The sequence below is a fragment of the Amblyomma maculatum genome, chromosome 3 (assembly GCF_055883805.1).
Source record: "Amblyomma maculatum isolate TAMU_Amacu chromosome 3, ASM5588380v1, whole genome shotgun sequence".
Taxonomy (NCBI): domain Eukaryota; kingdom Metazoa; phylum Arthropoda; class Arachnida; order Ixodida; family Ixodidae; genus Amblyomma; species Amblyomma maculatum.
Window position 1 is genome coordinate 17,132,748 of NC_139346.1, and position 22,797 is coordinate 17,155,544.

General features: G+C 48.7%; 1 protein-coding gene across 4 annotated transcripts in view; it reads right to left on the reverse strand.

Annotated features, from left to right (window-relative positions):
* The window catches only part of LOC146194276 (uncharacterized), a 288,211-nt gene that overhangs the window by 234,047 nt on the left and 31,367 nt on the right, over positions 1–22,797 (reverse strand). For 2 of the 4 annotated variants that reach the window (XM_084596036.1, XM_084596037.1), the window contains exon 2: positions 9,911–10,019. The exons of the other annotated variants lie outside the window; for them this stretch is intronic. In XM_084596036.1, the coding sequence (XP_084452162.1) occupies positions 9,911–10,019 (109 nt within the window). The remainder of the gene's footprint in view (positions 1–9,910; positions 10,020–22,797) is intronic. 4 annotated transcript variants of the gene reach the window in all.

A 22,797-nucleotide genomic window follows, 5' to 3' on the forward strand; every position in this document is an offset into this window, starting at 1 on the left:
AATTCTAAAGTTAAAGCTCAGCTATTTTGGTCATCTGATGAGAAGAGAGGAGTCGCTGGAGAAAGATTTGATGTTGGGAAAGGTTGAGGGTCGCCGGACAAGGGGTAGGCAGCGAACGCGATAGTTAGATGGCAACCTCGAGGCACTGCAGATGAAGTTATGTGATGTTAGGAAGATAGTGAGAGACCGGAAAGCGTGGCGTGACATGGTCCATAGGGTCACGAAGAATCGGACACGACTGAACTGAACTGAGCCTCGGTAATGAGATTTCATACTTTTACCATCTGCTTTAGGATGCTCCCGGTTACTCTTCACCGAATAACAACATCATAGGTGTCCCGTGAAATGAGAAAACTGGTTTGCGTTCTCGTTACCCCTACGACATGCAGGCACGTAGGGGAATAATGTATAGCATACAAAAGAAGCTTCCGCAGTTGCTTTCGCAATTCAGCTAGGGTTAACCAGAGCTAAACCCCAACTATTTTTTCATGCTGGTGACGTCGGTTAAGGTCACGGCAATGCCCCATCCTGTCCTTATGGTCATGGGTTCTGCTTCGTGTAGACAGCATCGTCACGCATTGCGGTTAGAAGGCAGACTTCCAGAACATCAGGCGTGACTCTATAAGCCAGCACGGAGAATTAAAGGTCATCCGATTTCAAGATAGGCATATAAACCGTCTTTGTCATGAATTTGACTTCCCCACTGCCTCGGGATGCATCGGTTTCCAGGTGACGTGACTGAAACCATATGGATTAGGGATCATTGTCGGTTACCCACAGTCGAGAATGCCACATCTCGCAAAAATTATTTTCATTCGGCTTTTCATCAAACCTTTCCTGCACTAAAACGTAAAATACTTCATTATCTACACAAAATATTAGTAACCTTACACGGTGTCCTTTAAAGTACTTGAAGAAGGGAAAGTGAGAATGCAAGGGCTTTGCACTAGTTGCCTTCGAGTGAGGATGAAGACCGAGAGAGAACAGGTTCGACCCGCCCAAAACGAGCGTTGCAAGAGGCTTCCAGACACGATGTAAACAGATAGGGTGTAAGTCATTATTGTGTGATTTTCGATGTTACACTGATAACAATATGCGACACTAGCGCCTTGTATTGTTTAGTCTGCCATGACTGAAAGTAGAAGCACCACGTCTAGGGTGGGTTCGTTTGACTTCATCGCGACCTTTTTTTTTGCAAGCTGCTAAACGCATTATGTGCAGTTCGCGTTCACTGACGGTTGCCGTGCAAACTCGGATAAAAAAACGGGTGAGCGCAGAACTTGGAGCATCATGCATAGCTCGGGTAGTCCCCAGTGCTGTCAGTCTTGTGAACGTTGGCCAGAGCCTTTACGAAGTGCACTTATTTACCCAGAAATGTGGCGCAACAAACACAATCACATGAGAAGAAAAACAACACAACTCGTCCATCAAGCTGTTATTTTAAACGTATTTAGTTTGATCTGTTCATTACAGACTCCTTCCTTTTCTTTATGAGTAATGAAGTCAAATTTGTTCGGTTTTAAGACCTGTCGTGTTAACCAAAAACTTCAATATTATACGTGCGGTTAATATCTATAATAGAAGACAACTGGACAAGGGTTTAGGGGTGAAGAACACTCCCCTTGTGGGAACGTTGGCTCTGCTTGCGAACTCAGGCTCTCCCTCAACCCTTGCTCAGATCTCTTTCATACTGTTTAACTATCTGCTTCATCTTGCTCTACCCTTTATCTCCATAACGTTATTTGTATATATATATATATATATATATATATATATATATATATATATATATATATATATATATATATATTGTACTGAACGGAGAGCGGATGTCACGAAACACGAGGAAGAGAACAACGAAGTGCCGCTGCGCTGCTCGAGCTCCCTGATTTGTGCCTAGACGGACTGTATTTCTGTGCTGTTCGCCGTGCAGCTTACAGAGGACTATACTCCGTTGAACCCTCAGTAAAACCCATTTCTGTCCGCCCTGGAGCTTCGCAGCCGCACACTACCGACAACAGCCATGATCGATGCTACCACTCCTAGTCCAACCGCCTCCTCGTCCCCCGTCTTCTGCACTGGAGCTTTGCGCCAACGGGGGCCTCCTGTCTTCAGCGGAACCGGCGACCACGACGTGGAAGATTGGCTGTCCTCATATGAGCGGGTCAGTACGCACAACAAATGGAACGACGGTCTCAAATTAAATAAGGTGATATTATACCTAACGGACGTTGCCAACCTGTGGTTCCGCAACCACGAGGCCGATATCTCCTCGTGGTCTGCTTTCAAGACCACTTCTTCCGATAACTTCGGCAGGCCTGCAGTGCGCTAGCTGTGCGCTGAGCAACGCTTGCGCGGCCGTGCACAGCTACCCGGCGAACATTTTACGAGTTATATTGAAGATGTTGCAGAGCTGTGCAAGCGCGTGGACGCTTCAATGACAGAACATGCCAAGATTGGTCATATTTTGCACGGAATCGACGATGACGCGTGCCAGATGCTTCTGGCCAGAAACCCAGCAACCGTGGTCGACGTAATCAATGCATGCCAAAACTTTGAGGAATTACGCAAGCGCCGTCAGATCACTCGTTCTTCGCTCTCACACCAGGAGCCTCTTGCAGTTTTAACAGCTGACGCAGAACAGTCCCGCTTGCTGCAACAAATCAAGCAGTTCGTTCGAGAAGAAGTTGCCCGTCAACTGTCCCTCGTTCCCCATCGTCCTGACGCTTCCTCTCCTTTGGTGCCAAAGTTGCAGCAAGTCATCCGCGAACAAGTCGCAGAAGCACTTCCCACGTTTCCTGACGCTCCCGCTGCCGCTCCCTTAACATACGTCGGAGCACCACTACAATATAGCCAACCTTCTGTCCCAGCCCCTTTGACCTACGCGGAAGTGGCTGCGCGGCCTCCGCCTGAGCCGTTACCACCCGCGCAGCCTGTCCTACGCCATGCACCGCTTCCTCAAACGGCTCCGCTTCATCCTGCGACTCCGCGCTATTCAACCCCTGGCGCACTTCGGACAATAGCCCAATTTGTTACTACTGTGGTTGCCCTGGACACGTGGCCCGTCGGTGCCGTCGCCGCATGGCTGCGCGTCCGGAGCCTGCGTCTTCGGAGTACTCCCCACCGCTGCTTCGTTCTGCTCCGTCTTCGCCTGCATACGCCGCCGAACAGCGTTCGTACACGACCCATCGTTCTCCTTCTCCACGTCGCAGGTCACTGTCACCAATGCGCCGGCGGCTATCCCCTGCTGATGAGGGAAACTAAGTTCCGCGGTTCATGAGGCGAGAACTGCGTGCTCTGCGAAAAGCTCAAGGCCTCATATTTTGCCCACGAACGTTATAGTAATCTCTATCGATGGTCTGTCTGTACATGCGCTAGTCGATACAGGTGCTGCAGTGTCTGTGATTCATGAGCGACTTTGCCGACGATTACGAAAAGTTACAACGCCATTTAACGGTTTGTCGCTCCGCACTGCCAGCGAAGAGAGGATTGCACCTTTAGCAGCATGTACAGCGCATGTCGTCATTGAAGGTCTTTTATACAGTGTCGAGTTCGTAGTTTTGTCGTCTTGTTCTCACGATCTGATCCTTGGATGGAACTTCTTGTCTAAAAATAACGCCGTGATCGATTGCGCCCGAGCTGAAGTGGAACTTTCTGCACTGTGCGACGTACTGCACGACGACAACCGTTCAGTGTGTCCTCAAAAGCTCACCATCGCTGAAGATGTCGACGTAGCTCCAGAAGCTTGTGCCCTTGTGCCTCTTTCGTGTCCTGCCGAGTCAGCCGTTAGTGTTCTATTTACGCCGTCTGCATCCTTCATCCACCGCAAGCACCTGCCGCTGCCGTCTGCTGTTCTCGATGTTCACGGTGGCTTCACGAAGCTACTCATCTACAATCCGTCTCCGCGCCCGATTACTTTACTACGGGGGGAATCTCCCGTTTCTTTTGAACCAGCCCACCTTCTCTCTGACCTGGATGCCTCCGAGACCAACCGTGGTAACTATATCGATGCTCTGCAGTCCGATCCGACGCCTGATTCGTTGCCAGACGACTTCTTCCGAACCGCCATCGATGACGCCCTTCCTTCCACCTACCGGACGCAGCTTGTGGCCCATTTACAGACGTTTCGCTCCGCGTTCGACGCCGCCCACACACCTCTCGGCCGCACTTCCACAGTCGCGCATCACATCCCGACCGGCTCTAACACGCTTTTTCGACAGCGCCCCTATCGTGTGTCAGCGGCAGAGCGTCGCGTGATAAATGAGCACGTTGAGGACATGCTACAACGTGGTGTGATCCGTCCATCTCAAAGCCCCTGGTCTTCACCAGTGGTGCTAGTAAAGAATAAAGATGGTTCGTTTCGCTTTTGTATCGATTACCGACGCCTCAACAAAATTACGCACAAGGACAATTACCCCCTTCCGCGTATAGACGATGCTCTTGATTGCCTCCAAGGTGCCGAGTACTTTTCGTCCCTTGATGTACGTTCCGGTTACTGGCAAGTACCAATGGCCGCCTGTGACAGAGAGAAGACCGCATTTGTGACGCCGGATGGTCTTTATGAATTTAATGTGATGTCCTTCGGTCTGTGCAATACGCCCGCCACATTCGAGAGAATGATGAATAACATCTTGCGGAAGTTCAAGTGGCACATCTACCTCTGCTACTTGGACGACATTGTTGTCTTTTCCACTGACTTCGCTACGCACCTAGAGCGCTTGCGGCAAGTTTTGACGCTGGCCCACAACTGAATCTTAAGAAGTGTCACTTCGGTGCCCAGCAGTTGACAATTTTGGGTCACATCGTCTCTAAGGAAGGTGTTCGTCCTGATCCGGCCAAGCTGCGCGCAGTCACAGAGTTTCCTAAACCGGTCTCACTCAAGCAACTTCGAAACTTCATAGGTCTGTGCTCGTATTTTCGGTGCTTCGTACGGAACTTTGCTTCTATTATTGCAACCCTGACGAAGCTACTCGGGGGAAACAGTGAGTTAAGTGACTGGTCGGCCGAGTGCGACGAAGCGTTCACCGCATTGCGCCATTCTTTGACATCGCCACCAATCCTTCGCCACTACGACCCGACAGCACCCACCGAGGTCCATACCGATGCGAGTGGCGTTGGCCTCGGAGCTGTCTTGGCTCAACGAAAAAATGGCTTTCACGAATACGTCGTCGCCTACGCGAGTCGTGTTCTCTCTAAAGCTGAATGCAACTACTCAGTTACAGAAAAGGAGTGTTTAGCAATTGTGTGGGCACTAACGAAATTCAGACCCTACCTGTACGGTCGCCAGTTTGACGTCGTCACGGACCACCACGCGTTATGTTAGCTGTGCTCTCTTAAAGACCCGTCCGGCCGCCTCGCACGATGGGCCCTCCGCCTTCAGGAATTTGATATTCGCGTTGTATATCGTTCTGCCAGTAAGCACATGGACGCCGACCCTCTATCTCGTTCTCCCCTATACAGCGAACCTGCTTGCTCCTCGGCGGCTGATCCCGTCCTCTCGTCTCTAACCATCGTTGATATGCCTGCGGAGCAGCGCAAAGATCCGTTGCTCGCATCTCTTATCGACATCGTGTCTACTTCTTCTAACGCTGCGCCTTCTCGGACTTTACGCCGTCATGCACCACACTTTGCCCTACGAGACGGTCTTCTCTACCACCGCAATTATATGCCTGATGGTCGACGGTGGCTTCTCGTCATTCCCCGCCATTTACGACATGAAATTTGCGCCTCTTTCCATGCCGACCCTCAGTGTGCCCATCCTGGTGTAGTCAAGACGTTTCAAAGAATTTCTAAACGCTACTATTGGCGCTGCATGTACGGTTATATTCGCAAATACGTCCGCTCCTGCATCGCCTGTCAGCGCCGCAAGCCATCCACACCTCGTGCTTCTAGCCCCTTACAACCCCTTTCATGCCCGGCCTGTCCTTTTGATCGCATTGGCGTTGATCTTTACTGGCCACTTCCCTGCACGGTCTCTGGGAATCGCTGGATTATCGTCGGCATCGACCACCTCACCCGATATGCGGAGACCGCTGCCCTACCTGCCGCTACTGCCCGTGAGGTTGCCCAGTTCTTGCTTCATCACTTTGTCCTTCGCCACGGCGCGCCTCGTGAGCTGCTCAGTGACAGAGGCCGTCTTCCTTTCCAATGTCTTTGAAGCTCTACTGGCCGAATGTCGCATCATACATCAGCCTATCACCCTCAAACGAACGGACTGACTGAGCGCTTCAATCGTACTCTCGGAAATATGCTCACGATGTACGTTACCGCCGATCAGACTAACTGGGACGCTGTTCTTCCTTTCGTGGCGTACGCTTACAACACCGCCACGCAGTCTACCACCGGATTTAGCCCTTTCTTCCTCCTTTATGGGCGCGAGGCTTTGTCCCCGATGGACACTATATTACCATATCGTCCTGACTCCTCCGAGTGGACTGCACTTTCTGACGCTGCAAAGGATGCGGAGGAATGTCGCCAGCTGGCCCGCAGTTTAACATCGGAATCTCAAGGCCGCCAAAAGCATCGTCACGACAAAGATCAGACGCCACATGTTTTCCCTACAGGGTCCCTCGTTTGGCTCTGGGTTCCTGGCACCCCACCGGGATTGTCATCAAAATTTCGAACTGAATACCACGGCCCCTACCGCATCGTTCACCAAACCTCCCCTGTAAATTATATCGTGGAGCCACTCACTCCCTCTTCGGACATGCGTCATCGCGGCCGCGAAACTGTGCACGTGAGCCGCCTCAAAACTTACTACGACCCGCTCGTCTTGCCCTCGCCATAGGTCGCCAGGGTGGCTCCTCTTTGCTCCCGGAGAAATTGTACTGAACGAAGAGCGGATGTCACGAAACACGAGGAAGAGAACAACGAAGTGCCGCTGCGCTGCTCGAGCTCGCTGGTTTGTGCCTAGACAGACTATTCCTGTGCTGTTCGCCGTGCAGCTTACAGAGGACTATATTCCGTTGAACCCTCAGTAAAACCCATTTCAATATATATATATATATATATATATATATATTAGTGTGTGTGCGTGTGTGTCTGTGTGTGTGTCTGTGTGTGTGTGTGTGTGTGTGTGTGTGTGTGTGTGTGTGTGTGTGTGTGTGTGTGTGTGTGTGTGTGTGTGTGTGTGTGTGTGTGTGTGTGTGTGTGTGTGTGTGTGTGTGTGTGTGTGTGTGTGTGTGTGTGTGTGTGTGTGTGTGTGTGTGTGTGTGTGTGTGTGTGTGTGTGTGTGTGTGTGTGTGTGTGTGTGTGTGTGTGTGTGTGTGTGTGTGTGTGTGTGTGTGTGTGTGTGTGTGTGTGTGTGTGTGTGTGTGTGTGTGTGTGTGTGTGTGTGTGTGTGTGTGTGTGTGTGTGTGTGTGTGTGTGTGTGTGTGTGTGTGTGTGTGTGTGTGTGTGTGTGTGTGTGTGTGTGTTAGGTATAGTGGAAGATAGAAGCACTCAGTGTGTTCTCTTCCTTTTCGGAGCTCTCCCCATCAAGGTTTATGATCATCTACCATATTGAAAAAGGGTTCTACTGAGGTATAATGTAAAGCCTCGAATTCCATACAACGAGATCAGCGAACTGCCTGATTTCTGTTTGACCAACACGTATTTAACCTACAATGGCATGGTATACAAGCAGATTTTCGGAACCGCAATGGGGGCGTTCATTTTAGTCACGGCTGCCAACCTCACAATTGGATCAGTTGAACAGAAAGCCGTGGGCTCGTTCACACCACGTCCAAATGTGTTCCAAAAATCCGTTGATGACTGCTTTTGTAAATACAAAAGCAGTCATCAGCAGGCTTGTTTAAAATTAAACAAGCAGCATCTGCAGAGCTTTCTTGAACACCTCAATGCCCATCCATAAACTTCACTCTGGAAGATGAAGCATGCCGTTACTCGTCAACCGTAATGAGCGTCAACGCATACGGAAAGATACCTGAATTTCGATTCGGTTCACCCTACGGCTCACAAGTGTTCAGTGTTTGCATCACTGGTCAACCGTGCAAAAAACATCTTTTCCGACCCATCCAGCTTTGGCGATGAAATGAAGGTAATACAGAACGATCTTGATCGAAACAGTTACCCAGAAGTTTTGTCAGCAAAGTGACGAAAAAAGATAACCTCACGCGAGAAGCACTACAGCTGTCAGCAAGAAAGATGAAACGCGCTGCGATTTCCTACGCTCCCCAAAAGAGCGAGACCCTCTCTCGTATCTTCAGAAAACACGGAGTGCAGATTGCCATGTGCCAAGTTCCCTGGGGTTGTTTTCCAGATACCATGTAGCGACTGCCCCTGCGTCTACATTGGGTAAACTGGAAACTATTAGCGACGCATAAAGGAGCCCCGGGCTGATGCAAGGAAGAAGCGCGCAGCAAAAAATGCAATTGCAGAGAACATGCTGTCCACCGGCCACGAGATAGGCTGGGATGAAGTGGCAATCTTGGCGACCAAAAGAAACACATCGGCAAGACTACGCTTAGAATCCCTAATCATCCAGATGACAGCCAACACGCTGAACAAGAATCAGGGCACGCTTCATAATATCTACGGAAAACCATTGCGGAGCATACTGAAGCATATATAAGCTTTTCCCTTCTTCCGTGACAGTCCTACCGTGAACAAGGGCCCCGTACGGCACCCGAAACGTCATTTTCATTTCTTGACTTGGTCAGTGACCCAACCTTCATTATTGTCTTGTAATAATGCTCCACCCTAACCAGACGGTGTTCCGCCGAACGTTAGACTATACATGTGGAGTTTATGCAGCAAGGTTTCATTAGAATGAAAGCCGTTCCGTGCATCCAGCACCTTCTCAATGAGTACATATTTGTTTAAAAGTTGTTTATGACAATGATTACAAGTCGAGCAGAGCATCTTCCCCCGCAATAAAAAGCAGCGATCATCGACCGTCGGCGGCACTGCCAGGACAACGAAAACAACAAAAAAATGGCTTTGGTTTGACTAATGGCCATCCCGAATGGAATTGCTGAAGCAACATCTGCTACAGCACCTCTGAGTCACCGCGCCGAGAAGGAGTCAGTGGTCGCGCCGGCCCACCAGCTGTGCACTGCGTGACGTCACTCCCTCCTGTCGCATGAGCAGCTGACGCGGCGGCGGCACCACTGAGTTACCCGCGCGGCGGAGGAGTCGGCGGAGGAGTCGGCGGCGGCTCCGACGCGGCTCTGCAGCTGTGCTCCGTGTGACGTCACTCGCTCCTCGCGCATGCGTAGATTGGCTCAACGGGGGATCCGCGAAATGGCTCAGCGACTAGCGCAGTGTTGCTTCCGCAATAAAAGTCACGCGAACTGGCAGCTCCGAGCGCAGGTGTGGAAAGATTCTTAGAGTAGTCCCTGTAACTAACTAATCGGATTTTATTGCCATAGCAATACTGCGCCAGGTTTCGAGCCGTCGCGTGGTCCCGGCGAAAGCCACGCTTTACTTTGAACAGCTGAGGAAGAGGAGGAAGAGAAGAAGACTGCTAACTTACACTCTCGCGTCATACTGTTAAAGGATGAGCTTAAGTGTCCCCAAAAATGTAGCACCTTACACTGATAGGGCGTAATAGATTAATAATGTAACCGACAAGAGAATCTTCCGCCGTTGTTATCGCAATTACACTAAGGTTAACCAGAGTTGAAACCCAACTAATTTTTTTTCCATCGGGTAACGTGTTAGTTAGAAAGAAGGTAGAGCTGAAAAGTTCCTCTCCCGGCAGAGTCTGCATATTTCGCGGGCACAGGATCGCCAAACAAGGAACCAGTGGTAGCGTACGCACTGTTTCCATTCACTTGAACATTCTTAAAACCACAACGCTGGTAACGTGTCGTCGCCAGGCATCTGACGCACAGCACTCGTAACGGCCAGCTATGGGTCGTAGTCAACGACGGCTCCGCCAATGCTTTGCCGCAGCCGAGAGTCTCACCGGGTAGCAGCAGAAGCATTGCGTGGCCTCGCTCCTCTCGAAGGGTGACGACTCGCCGTCCTGGCTGCTCTCGAAGACCAGCGAGATTCTTCCTCCGGGGGAAGAGCGACTGCGGACGAATAAAAGGCATTTGGTGCTTAATACGCGTGGTAATGACAACCTTTTTTCTCTTGGTGTTAGGCGCTGTTAAATGAACTCCTTATCAAAAAAAAAATGAGCTTGACATATCAAACCTTTCATTGCAGCTAATTGAAGAGATGCGATTTTATACCCACCTGTGGTGTCTTTTTCACGCAATATACCAACTTAATTCACTAACCATGGATGCTGAAAACCTAGGAGCCGTTTTTCCTTCAAACAATTTATTCCGCTAAATTTCTCCTTCACCCTTGCTTCAGTTCATAATCAAACGTGTGAATAGAAATTATGTGTATTACTGCAACAAGCCAAAATTTCTACAGCCTCCTTTTTCTTGCCCTGCCGTGGTGGTGCAGCGGTTAGGGCGCTCGACTGATGAGCCAATAACGCGGGATCGAGTCGTGGCCGCGGTCGCCGTTTTTCGATGGAGGAGAAGGCGCCTTTCGGGGGCGCTGATGCTTCGGCGCCCCTTTCACACCTGTGACTCATAGAGATTGAGCGACCATTCTGGTTGAAAAGCGACTGTCGCAAATGATCCCATTGGTCGAAAAGTGCCAGTCGCAGGGCAGTCGCATGATGCTCGAATTTCCAGCCGAATTTCCAGCTGGTCGCAAACTGGTCACCAATCATCAGCGGCTAAAGTCAACGAAAATTAGCTTTCGAACTGCTTTCTCGTTGTTAGTGAATAGTGAAGACAAACCTAACGAGACCAATTCGGGAAAGCGAGTCGCCTTTGCGGCTCCCTGGTCGCATGCGAGAGACGCCTTTCGCGACTCGCTAGTAGACGCGATAGCTCCTTTAGCAGACAAGTAATCTTGCTGGCGTTCCCAGCAAGATTACTTGTCATCTCCCCCCCTGCAATAATGCCTTCGGGCGCTGCAGGAACTTGTAATAAATAAATAAATAAATCATTTGACGGTTTTATTATTAACGCGATACCGTTCAAGGGAAATCCGGCGTTGTGCGCGAACATGGGTGTGTGTCGTCTGCTTGAAGCTGACATAGCCGAGCACTAACTACACTCCTGGAGCTTTTTTTCTGGCTATGCAACTAAGGTTACAGGGGCCGAGCTTCAGTTATGGTGCTACTACACCATGAGGGCAATGTTAGGGTTTCGGTTAAAGTTACACCTTTGCTTGAAATTATAGTTTTCGAGCCGCCAACGACTCAGACACGATCGACTTTCCTTAGAGCACTTAAGACCTAATTGAACGCAAATTTGCGATTAATGAATATCACGCACGCTGTGTACGTTGCCGAAACAAGCGCATTGCGAAAGAGTACAGAAACCGTAGGGTAGACGCAAGCAGAAGCTGCCTTTCGCAAGATTCCCTACACCTCGTTTCGTCTCCATCAAAACACAGCCGCCAACGGTCGCTTCGAACCAAGGAGGTTATAAAAAAAACAGCTGGAGTGGAAGCAGCGGCCGTCGAGTGAAGCCTCCGCAATTCCATCTTGAGGGGGACAGAAAGCCGGTGCCGCTGAGCGCATCAAGTGGAGGTTGTTGTGGCTCATGCGTGGCTTACAGTTGTACGGACCGTCTAAAAACGACACAGGGATTCACAATTCACAAACCACATTCGTTAAGGCTCGCTCCTAACTGGATGTGCTCCTTGCATTGCGGCGCTTACGTGCGGTTCTTTCTTCTCTTGCTAGGTTTCCGAAGGATACTAAGGCGCGAACACTTTGGGAACGAGCTGTTCGTCGCAAGAGCTGGCAAGCAAGACGCGGACACTGTTTGCATTTAGTTCATTTTTTTTTTCATAATTGTTTCACTGGACTGGTCAAAAGACACGGTTCCACATACCATCTGTGCCGGTTCTATTATTCCAGGAGCGGCTGCAGGCGCCGCTAATCATTACATAGGGTTCTCTATTGAAGTGATGCCTGATGAATTTGTGCTCAATTACTGGAAGCGTATACATATTGTCCGGTCGAAAAGCCGTAGCCGTACCTCAAACCAGAGAAAAACGTGTCGGAAAAATTATGGAAGCTTTGTGTAGAGCTTGTGAGGGAGTGGTGTCGTATGCCGTGCACAGGAATGACGTGTTCAGTTGGATAGAGGGTTGATAAATTTAATTATGGGTTGATCAACCATAGTTCTGCATAAAGAAAGTAGCAAAATTCCCATAAAGAAAGGTGTTAGGCAAGGAGACACAATCTCCCCAGTACTATTCACAGCTTGTTTAGAGGAAGTATTCAGAGACTTGGAATGGGAGCAGTTAGGGATAAGGGTAGATGGAGAATGAGAATACCTCAGTAATCTGCGATTTGCTGATGACATTGCCTTGCTAAGCAACTCGGGGGATGAACTGCAAATGATTGATGACCTAAACAGGAAAAGTAGAAAGGTAGGCTTGAAAATCAATATGCAGAAGACTAAGGTAATGTTCAACAGCCTCGGGAAGGAACAGCAGTTTACATTAGGTAGCGAAATACTGGAAGTAGTAGGCGAATATGTCTACTTAAGACAGGTAGTAACCGCAGATCCGAACCACGAAAAGGAAATAACACGAAGAATACGATTGGGATGGAGCGCATTTGGCAAGCACTCGCAGATTATGACTAGCAGCTTACCGGTATCGCTCAAGAGGAAAGTATACAACAGTTGCATCTTGCCTGTACTCACCTATGGGGCTGAAACGTGGAGGCTAACCAAGAGAGTTCTACTTAAGTTGGAGACAACCCAGAGGGCTATGGAACGAAAAATGGTAGGGGTAACATTAAGAGGTAGAAAGCGTGAAGAGTGGGTCAGAGAAATAACTCAAGTTACCGACATTCTAGTAGAAATTAAGAAGAAAAAATGGACATGGGCAGGACATGTAGTGCGAAGAGAGGATAACCGATGGTCGCTGAGGGTAACAAACTGGATTCCAAGGGAAGGAAAGCGTAGCAGGGGGCGGCAGAAAGTTAGGTGGGCGGATGAGATTAAGAAGTTCGCAGGGGTCAAGTGGATGCAGCTAGCACAGAACCGGGTTAAGTGGAGAAATAGGGGAGAGGCCTTCGCCCTGCAGTGGGTATAATCAGGCTGATGATGATGATGAAGCAGAACTAGGTGCGGAAAGTTCAATTAAGGTCGCATTAAGATATATTAATGATAAGTTAGTATAAGGTGGATAGGGCGTATTACGTTCGTTTAAGCACGAGAATGTTAGATTACGGCAGATTAATTTGGATTATGATAGTTTAAGCGGGATATTGGCAGTTCACGCGGGATGAATGATGATTACTGTGGATTTAGCTAATTATGGCGGAATTATATTTAATTAAAGCTGATTACGTTGAGTTAAAAAGGATTAGGTGGGATTAAGGATGATCACATTGAATTATGTAGATTAGGTTGGATTGAATGTGACTAATTTGGGTTATGCTTGATCAAGTTAGATTAATGAAGAATTGATTTCGCATTCATAGCACGTAAGTAGCCGCGTTTGATTTTAGATTCTATGCGTCGAGATCATTTGAATGATATATGACTTGACATTGTAGTATAAAGTTCAATTTTAATCATAATCACTAATCATCTGAATTTAAGACCTTAGTTTAGTGCAATGACATAAGTTCAGTGCAACTGCACCCGATATAAACTTCGCTACGATATATGACTTGAATGTATCGCACCCATTTCTATGATTAAGCACAATTAAATAATTAGTGCTGATTGAATTAATGATGTGCTGCAGTTCAGTTCAGTTCAGTCGTGTCCGACTCCTAACATTTCCTAACATCACGTTACTTCATCTGCAGCTCCTCAAGGAGGCCATCTAACCATCGCTTTCGCTGCCTACCCCTTCTCCGGTGACCCTCAACCTTTCCCAACATCAAATCGTTCTCCAGCGACTCCTCTCTTCTCATCAGATGAACAAAGTAGCTGAGCTTTAACTTTAGAATTTGACCCTCCAATGAGCAGTCAGGATATATGGTCGATAATATCGACTAATATGATCTTCTGGCAGTCCAAGGAACTCTCAAGAGTCTCCGCCAGCACCACAATTCAAACGCGTCAATGCTTCGGCGGTCAGCCTTCTTCACAGTCCAACTCTCGCTTCCATACATCACAACTGGAAAGACCTTAGCACGAGTTATACGGATCTTGGTGCAGTTAGTCCAATGCGATTATTGCCGGTGCGTGCCTTGGCCTCCGCCATCGGGTCTTGGTGACCTGCGGTCCGGAACCGCCCTGGGCCAAGCTTCATCGCGAATCATCGTGCCGGCAAACCTTTGTCTTCTTCCTTTTACCTTTGCTTCTTCAGCCATCTAGACACGGCCATCGTCATGTCATGGACTCATCAACATCGGCAAACATCCTCATCCACGATTGGGACGATCGCTCGGTGGCCCCGGGTAATGTTACGGACGAGGAAGGAGGAAAACGCGGTTAGTGGCGCGAGTAGGAGCGCTCACGGTAGGCCCGCCAACAATTGATTAAACGTCATCTCACGGTCATCGAACAGCTTCTCTCTGTTCTCTTGTTTTCATCGGCTTGGCGCTCCGTAACATTTTGTTGGACGGCGATTCTACTGACCTGGCTTTTACCGCTCTGTTCGTCGCTGCGTCGCCGCCTGTGAGCTGTGTCAGCGCAGGAAGACACCGTCCCTTCACCCTAGTGAGCCCCTGCAACCATTCGCAGTTTCGACTGAGCCCTTTTCTCGAGTTGGTCCAGACCTGCTTGGGCTATTTCCCACGCCGACTTCAGGGAATAAATGAATTGCCGTAGTGACCGATTACGCCACCTGATATGCTATAAGTAGAACTCTCTTGGTTAGCCTCCACCTTTCAGCCCCATAGGTGAGTACAGGCAAGATGCAACTGTTGTACACTTTCCTCTTGAGCGATACCGGTAAGCTGCTAGTCATAATCTGCGAGTGCTTGCCAAATGCGCTCCATCCCAATCTTATTCTTCTTGATATTTCCTTTTCATGGTCTGGATCTGCGGTTACTACCTGTCCTAAGTAGACATATTCGCCTACTATTTCCAGTATTTCGCTACCTAATGAAAACTGCTGTTCCTTCCCGAGGCTGTTGAACATTACCTTAGTCTTCTGCATATTGATTTTCAAGCCTACCATTCTACTTTTTCTGTCTAGGTCATCAATCATTATTTGCAGTTCATCCCCCGAGTTGCTTAGCAAGGCAATGTCATCAGCAAATCGCAGATTACTGAGGTATTCTCCATCTACCCTTATCCCTAACTGCTCCCATTCCAAATCTCTGAATACTTCCTCTAAACAAGCTGTGAATAGTACTGGGGAGATTGTGTCTCCTTGCCTAACACCTTTCTTTATGGGAATTTTATTGCTTTCTTTATGTAGAACTATGGTTGCTGTGCAGCCACTATATATATCTTCCAGCACTTTCACGTACGGCTCGTCTACCCCCTGATTTCGCAATGCCTGCATCACCGCCGAGGTTTCAACTGAGTCAAATGCTTTTTCGTAATCAATGAATGCTATGTATAAGGGCTGGTTATATTCCGAGCATTTTTCTATCACCTGATTGATGGTATGGATATGATCGATAGTAGAGTACCGTTTCCGAAACCCTGCTTGATCCTTTGCTTGATTGCAGTCTAAGGTTGTCCTGATTCTATTGGCGATTACCTTAGTAAATACCTTATACGTAACAGACAGTAAGCTGATTGGTCTGTAATTTTTAAGGTCCTTAGGGTCCCCTTTCTTGTGATTGAGGATAATGTTTGCATTCTTCCATGCTTCCGGTACCGTCGATGACACCAGGCACTGCGTATACAGGGTGGCCAGTTTTTCTAGCACGATATCCCCCCCGTCCTTTAGCAAATCTGTAGTTATCTGATCCTCTCCAGCTGATTTCCCCCTTTTCATAGTTTCTAGTGCTTTCTTGACCTCGTCCTTCGTCACTGGTGGAACGTCTGACTGTTTTTCCCTACCGCCAATCTCACTACGGTCCTGACTACTTTGGCTACTGTAGAGATCTGTATAGAACTCCTCGGCTACTTTGACTATCTTGTCCATATTAGTGATGACGTTGCCCGCCTTGTCCCTTATCGCCTACATCTGGTTTTTGCCTATGCCCAATTTCTTCTTTACCGCTTTAAGGCTTCCCCCGTTCTTTACAGCACGCTCAATTTTCTTCATGTTATACTTCCTTATATCGGCCACCTTGCGCTTATTGATTAGCTTTGATATCTCGGCCAATTCGATCTGGTCTGTTGGATTGGAAGCTTTCATACTCTGCCGTTTCTTAATCAAATATTTCGTCTCCTTAGACAGCTTACCGGTATCCTCTTTAACTATCCTACCGCCTACTTCTACTGCGCACTCAGTAATGATATCTCTGAAATTATTGTTCATTGCCTCTAGGGTAATGTCGCCATCCTCAGTTAGAGCTGAAAACCGAAGCGGTGGCCTTGTGGTAGAGCATCCGCCTCGCATTCGGGAGGTACGGGGATCGATCCCCAGTGCCGCCGGGTACCCACCGGTTTCCAATGGGTACAAGATTTCCCCCGGCCTGGTGCTCGGCTCTTTGGGGGTGAAATGCTTGGGAAAAGGGGCCATGAACCAAACATGTTGGTTCAAGAAAAAAGGGCCACATAATGGGCTGTTGCCGCGCAAGGCGGACTTATTGTTGTCCGATGGCGGAACGAATCACTGCCACATCGGCGCAACTATTCGGTGGCCTTGTGGTAGAGCATCCGCCTCGCATTCGGGAGGTACCGGGTTCGATCCCTGGTGCCGCCGGTTACCCACCGGTTTTTAAATGGGTACAAGCTTTCCCCCGGCCTGGTGCTCGGCTCTTCTGGGGTGAAATGCTTGGGAAAAGATGACCGAAGCGGTGGCCTTGTGGTAGAGCATCCGCCTCGCATTCGGGAGGTACCGGGTTCGATCCCTGGTGCCGCCGGTTACCCACCGGTTTTTAAATGGGTACAAGCTTTCCCCCGGCCTGGTGCTCGGCTCTTCTGGGGTGAAATGCTTGGGAAAAGGGGTCACGGCCCAAATAGTTGCGCCGATGTGGCAGTGATTCGTTCCGCCATCGGACAACAATAAGTCCGCCTTGCGCGGCAACAGCCCATTATGTGGCCCTTTTTAGACCGAAGCGGTGGCCTTGCGGTAGAGCATCCGCCTCGCATTCGGGAGGTACGGGGATCGATCCCCAGTGCCGCCGGGTACCCACTGGTTTCCAATGGGTACAAGATTTCCCCCGGCCTGGTGCTCGGCTCTTTGGGGGTGAAATGCTTGGGAAAAGGGGCCATGAACCAAAATGTTGGTTCAAGAACCAGAGCTATCTCCACCAGCTGTGCCTCCGACGTCGTAGACTTTCTTCTGCATGATGTCATCTTGCTTCGTGGCGCTCATCGTCAACTGCTCACCGATCGCGGTCGCTGCTTCCTTTCTAAAGTTGTTCGTGACCTTCTCCGATCTTGCGCTACGCGCCACAACTTCACAACGACCTACCATCCACAAACGAACGGTCTTACTGAGCGCCTTAATCGCGCACTGACCGACATGATGTCAATGTATGCTTCTAACCATCATCGTGACTGGGACGTCTCCTTACCCTTCATAGCATTCGCCTACAACTTCTCACACCATGATACAGCCATTCTATCGACTTTTCTGTCGCGACCCTTTGCTTGCCTTGGACACCTTACCGCCTCTTGACGATTCCTCCTCCAGTTAAGTTTTTGATGTCATCGCTCGCGCTGATGCCGCCCGTCATATTGCTCGAGACCGGCTTGGTGCGTCTCAGCGCTCTCAAAAGCATCATGGTAACGTCTACTACCCTCCTGGCTCTCGTACTCATCTGGCTCCCTGCCCGACGTGTAGGCATGTGCGAGTGGCTTCTGCCCCGCTACGTGGGCCCTTACCGCGTCTTGCGGCAACTTACCGACGTTACCTATTAGATTATGCCTGTGCACCGCAAGTCTCTTTCTACAAACCGCCATCCAGAAGTCGTGCATGTCGGCCGTCTTAAACCTCATATTTCACGCTCACCTTTGTAGTCTAAGCAACGGGATTGTGCTTCTTCAGCGAGGGGGGGGGTGGTATTGTTACGGTACGCAGTCACGGGGACGATGACGGAAGTGCTGGACGAGTGATCTAAGACGACGCTGAAGCTAGGCTCTGTTGGTCCTGCGAATGTGTTCCTGACAACGAACTGTTGCGGCTACGTCGAAGTGGGCCTCGTAACAATATTTAAACAGAACGATCCAATATAGGTGCAAAAAAAGAATATTGAAAGAGGTCACCCTTGGCGCAGAGGCCTTTCGACCCAAATTGTTTCCAACATTAGGTTTAGAATGCGTGTTGTACATTCACTGTAAGCTATTTTCACTCCTTTGTGAATTATCTTTCCAACATTGACATGCTCCAGCAGAGACGGAAGAGTATTGTGAGGGACACAGCCAAACGCCGCTTCCGAGTCGACTTGCATCATTGCAAAAAGTGCCTGTGTAGCATCACATACATCTAGAACACTGGGCACTTATTGTTTGTAACATTACTGCGAACTTTAACACCACGGATCCGATGACCACGTACAATCTCTCTCATTACAATTTGAAGCCTTCTCGCCAGCATTTCCATAAAGTCAACATTCTTTGGATAAATAGGACAATAGGATTTAATTTGCCCCAGAATGGCTGGATCATCTGGTTTATGCATCAATACTGTATAGGAGGATAAAAAATAAGGTGGATGGAGTTTCATGCCATAAGCTTCATTGAGAACATTTATTGACGAAATAAAGCGGCAGATTTGAAAAAACAGTAGGATTTGTTGCACTGAACCTAGCAACTTTCGGACGTACCACAGTTCGAAGTATTTTCTCGGCCGGCATGTCGTGGTACGTGATGCAAGTGTTACACTGTTCCCGCCTAATGTGCAAAAGTTGCTTAGGGTATTTGCAGTATTTGTGTGGGGCGCCTCTTGAGAAAGTACGCGCTGGAGGTCTTGGTGAGTTCACCTCCTTTTTTTTTCTTTAGAGATGCGAAGGCAGTCTTTTACATGCTGTTATTCAGCTGAGACTGAGAAGAGGTTTGCCTTAATCTGTGGATACATCGCTAGAAACTATCTGTGGCTATCTGAAAGAAGTTTAAGCGATTTTCGGAGAATTCTCTTAGTTATTTGAAAGGGAAAAACTTAGCAGTGATACATGTGACTCACTGTTCCCTCCACGAGATTATACGCCATGCGCAACGCCTTTAGGGGCGCCACTGAAAGCCGCGTAGCGGCGGCCGTCGGAACCCCAGGCCGGCCTCATGTGGCAAGCGTGGCCGTGGTGCACGCTCGCGATCTGCCGCTTGTGCGCGCCTCATGGGCACTTCCGCGGTGACAGTGTGCGCAAGGGGATCGCACTTTATAACAGTGGACATGTGTTCGATATCACGGCCGTCTGGAACTACATCGCCTCTATACGCATCAAGTGTCTGCTGCAGACGAGCGTCAACAAGGTTGCGTACGAAGTGGAGCTCATCTTCAGTATCCAGCTTTCATTACAACGCCAAGCTAAATCACTAATTTCTTGACCTATGAACCAATGTTCTTTCTTTGCTTAATGGTACAAGCTTGCTTCGTTTACGTGCAATATATTGTTACAGTAAACTAGGCAGCGTCATCGAAATTGCGAGCGGTTTCGTACCGGTGCGACCGCAGGCAAAGCAAGCGAGCTTGCAAACCAGCATTCTGACCATCAGCAAAATAGCACATATTGGGCTCCTGTAATAAGAGTTCAGATTTTTCATGCTTGCGCTTTACCACTGCCTGTACGGCACGGATTTCACGTATTCTGTCGTCAAAAAGGCAGAGTGGGTAGATAATTTCATGGGGGAGTGAGATATCAGCAGAGGCAATATCTGAAAACCTGCATCATCTCAGGTTAGCCAAGAGCATATTATATTTCAATTTTATGTTCTATTTTATTATTATAGTATCATCTTCATTTCTTTTGTGTCACCCTCGGGGCCAAACTGCAGAATTACAGGGCGCTTTATAACAAGCTTTAGAGCCTTTAGTCTGAATAGCAAGTGCAGCGACATGTTATGTTTTCGTAAACTTGCCAGACAACAGGAACACTGGTTCTGGTCTTCAAAGTAATTGCATGGCAAGTTTCAAAACGCATATTGGCAAATATCTGTTCAATAACTCGCCGCAGTGGCTCAGGCTACTGAGGAGGATCGAGTTATCGGGATCGAAGTCGACCGCGCCGCCCGCGTTTGGGCTGAGGCGAAATGCAAAATGCATCCGTGTGCTGTGCAATGTCAATGCACGCTAAAGATCGTTTGGCTAAGTGTTTCAGAAATCTAATGCGTATTGTATCTTCCCGGCCAGCGGAGGCGACCAAGTTTAAACAAGAAGTGTTCACGGAAGGTGCAATGACAAGCAGAAAACATTGAAAAAATAGTTATCACTCAGCCCTGCCACAAGTCAAATTTAATGCCTTTTTGTATCGAATGACGCTCGTTCAAAATGATGTTTGTTTGCTGCTACACGAGAAAATATAATGACATTCGATGAAAACGACATTCGTTATCAAATGAGTTTGAGGTACTCATCCGAATGCGATCAACGAGGAAATGTGTTATGTCGACACCAGAGACTGTGAGAAGATACACCCAAATTAAACTACAAAAGTGCCACCTGCATTAAATACTACTGTGCTCCTATAACTTTGCTGCTAGTCACCTGTAAGAAATATGCCAAATAGCGTCGAAAAAAAAAAAAGACTGGCACCCATCGCTGCCAGCCAACCCATCGCCACCGTACTCAGCGCGGGCGGAACAGGTCGCTCGCTGCCGCGCTCCGTCGGCGCCGAGTCGCCGACACGGCGGATTTCTTTCCCCACCTAAATAATGTGCGCTTAATTTGAGGAAGGAATCTAAAAAAAATTTCTTTGCTGAGGAACGCTGTTATGCAACTAGATTTTGGAAGAAGTGATTACAGGCATAGAAGCGAATTTCAGCTTTTAGCAGCTGCCGCCGGTGTGACGCAGCTCATCCAATTTCGTCCTCTAGCTCCGCTGCTCAGGCGTCGCCGAAGTTACACCTTCCGTTTACTGTAAGACAATTTGCGAGACAATTGAACTGATAATAAGGCAGTTTTATGAATAGAACATTCACTATTTCCAAAGCACTTCCAGCTACGGCTTTTATGCGAAATCATTTAGGCCTAGCGACGACTAGGGCCTAGCACACGGCCAGAGTGTCGTCGTCGGCCGCCTTCGCGGGCAGTCGTTACGGTAAACTCGCGGCATCCGATGTAGCAAGCGTTACGAATTTGCGGTATTCTTTCTTGATGAGGCTAAGCTCGAGCATTTTTCGACGGGCCTTAATACGCCGAGCGAACGATCTGGCGAACACGTACGGGAGTCAACGGGGCTGCGCCGTAGGGCGATGCTCGAAGGTTCTATAAAATCGCCATCAAACAGTACACTAGATACTGCCTATTTTACGTGTTGCTCTTGACACTTGCTTTACTGCGGAAAGTGTACGTTGTTGAAACTCGTACGCGTTTCGCAATCGAGGGCAGACGTGTGCACCTTCCCTACCCTTTCGTAAACAAATGCCGCCAACACAGAAGCTAACTTCGTAATTGATAGTTGTAATCAAAAAGTTGGTTACAAGGTATGCAAGGCATGAATGCCAATTTAAAGGCAGCTTTCGTTTACAGCGCCTTCATCTTCACAACATATTGAAGGCTCTCCAATATTTGCATATCAATCAGTTACCATAATTTGGAAATGGCATCAGCTTTGGTCGTGTAGCAGTTCGTCGAAAAAATGACATTAACATGAACAAATGCCATTCGGTGCGATTGCTTGCTTTCTGCGTCGAATAGCCGCGATTCACGACCCTCGTTGTTCTCGTGAAGCATCACTGAATCTTATACAAACGTGTTCCTGGCAAGGTTTTATGTGTGTTCGAAAAACCAACTACGCAGTAATTCTTCCTGGACAGCCCCGCCGGGGTGGCGCAGTGGTTACGACGCTCGACTACTGTTCCCAAGGACGCGGGCTCGAATCCCGTCCTCGGCGGCTGCTTTTCGATGGAGGCGAAAAGCAAGGCGCCCGTGTACTGTGCGATGTCAGTGCACGTTAAAGAACCCCAGGTGGCCGAAATTTCCGGAGTCCTCCACTACGGCGTCTCTCATAGCCTTAGTCGCTTTGGGACGTTAAACCCCACAAACCAAACCAAACCAATCTTCCTGGACATTATCGGTTAAACCGCGACCAACGACGAAAACACGACGCGCGCGCATAGACGATGACGCGAGCAGCGCCCGACCGAGCCCGCCTATGCTTTGCTGCTTTGGCGACAGGCGGCGTTGTCGGCGTTTTGCGCATCGCGTATACAACCATACAGTGCAAGGCGAGGTAAAGAAGTTGTAAGATGAGCTAAATGGGCATTACTCCTGCAGCCAAAACAGGCGACATGGCGGCATTTTGCCGGTTATAGCATGTTCGCAAGAGAAATTCTGCGCCTTGAGCAGTCTCCCATTTACTATGCAAAAATCATAACATTTAGCATGTTCTTGGACTGCTGGGACTGTGTGGACTGCAATATTCTTCTGGGACGCCCTCCAAACGACTTTTAAGAAAGAATTTCCGCTTAACCCTGTCAGTATCAGGTATCTCCCGACCGAAAACAAGAACGATGTATCATATGATCTTGTAACGACGTTGGGCCTGCCTAGCCTATTGGCGCGAACCATTCAAATCTTATTTTCCTTTTTCGATAGCCGCCGGCATGCAGCATTAGCACTGCGATTCTAGCGGAC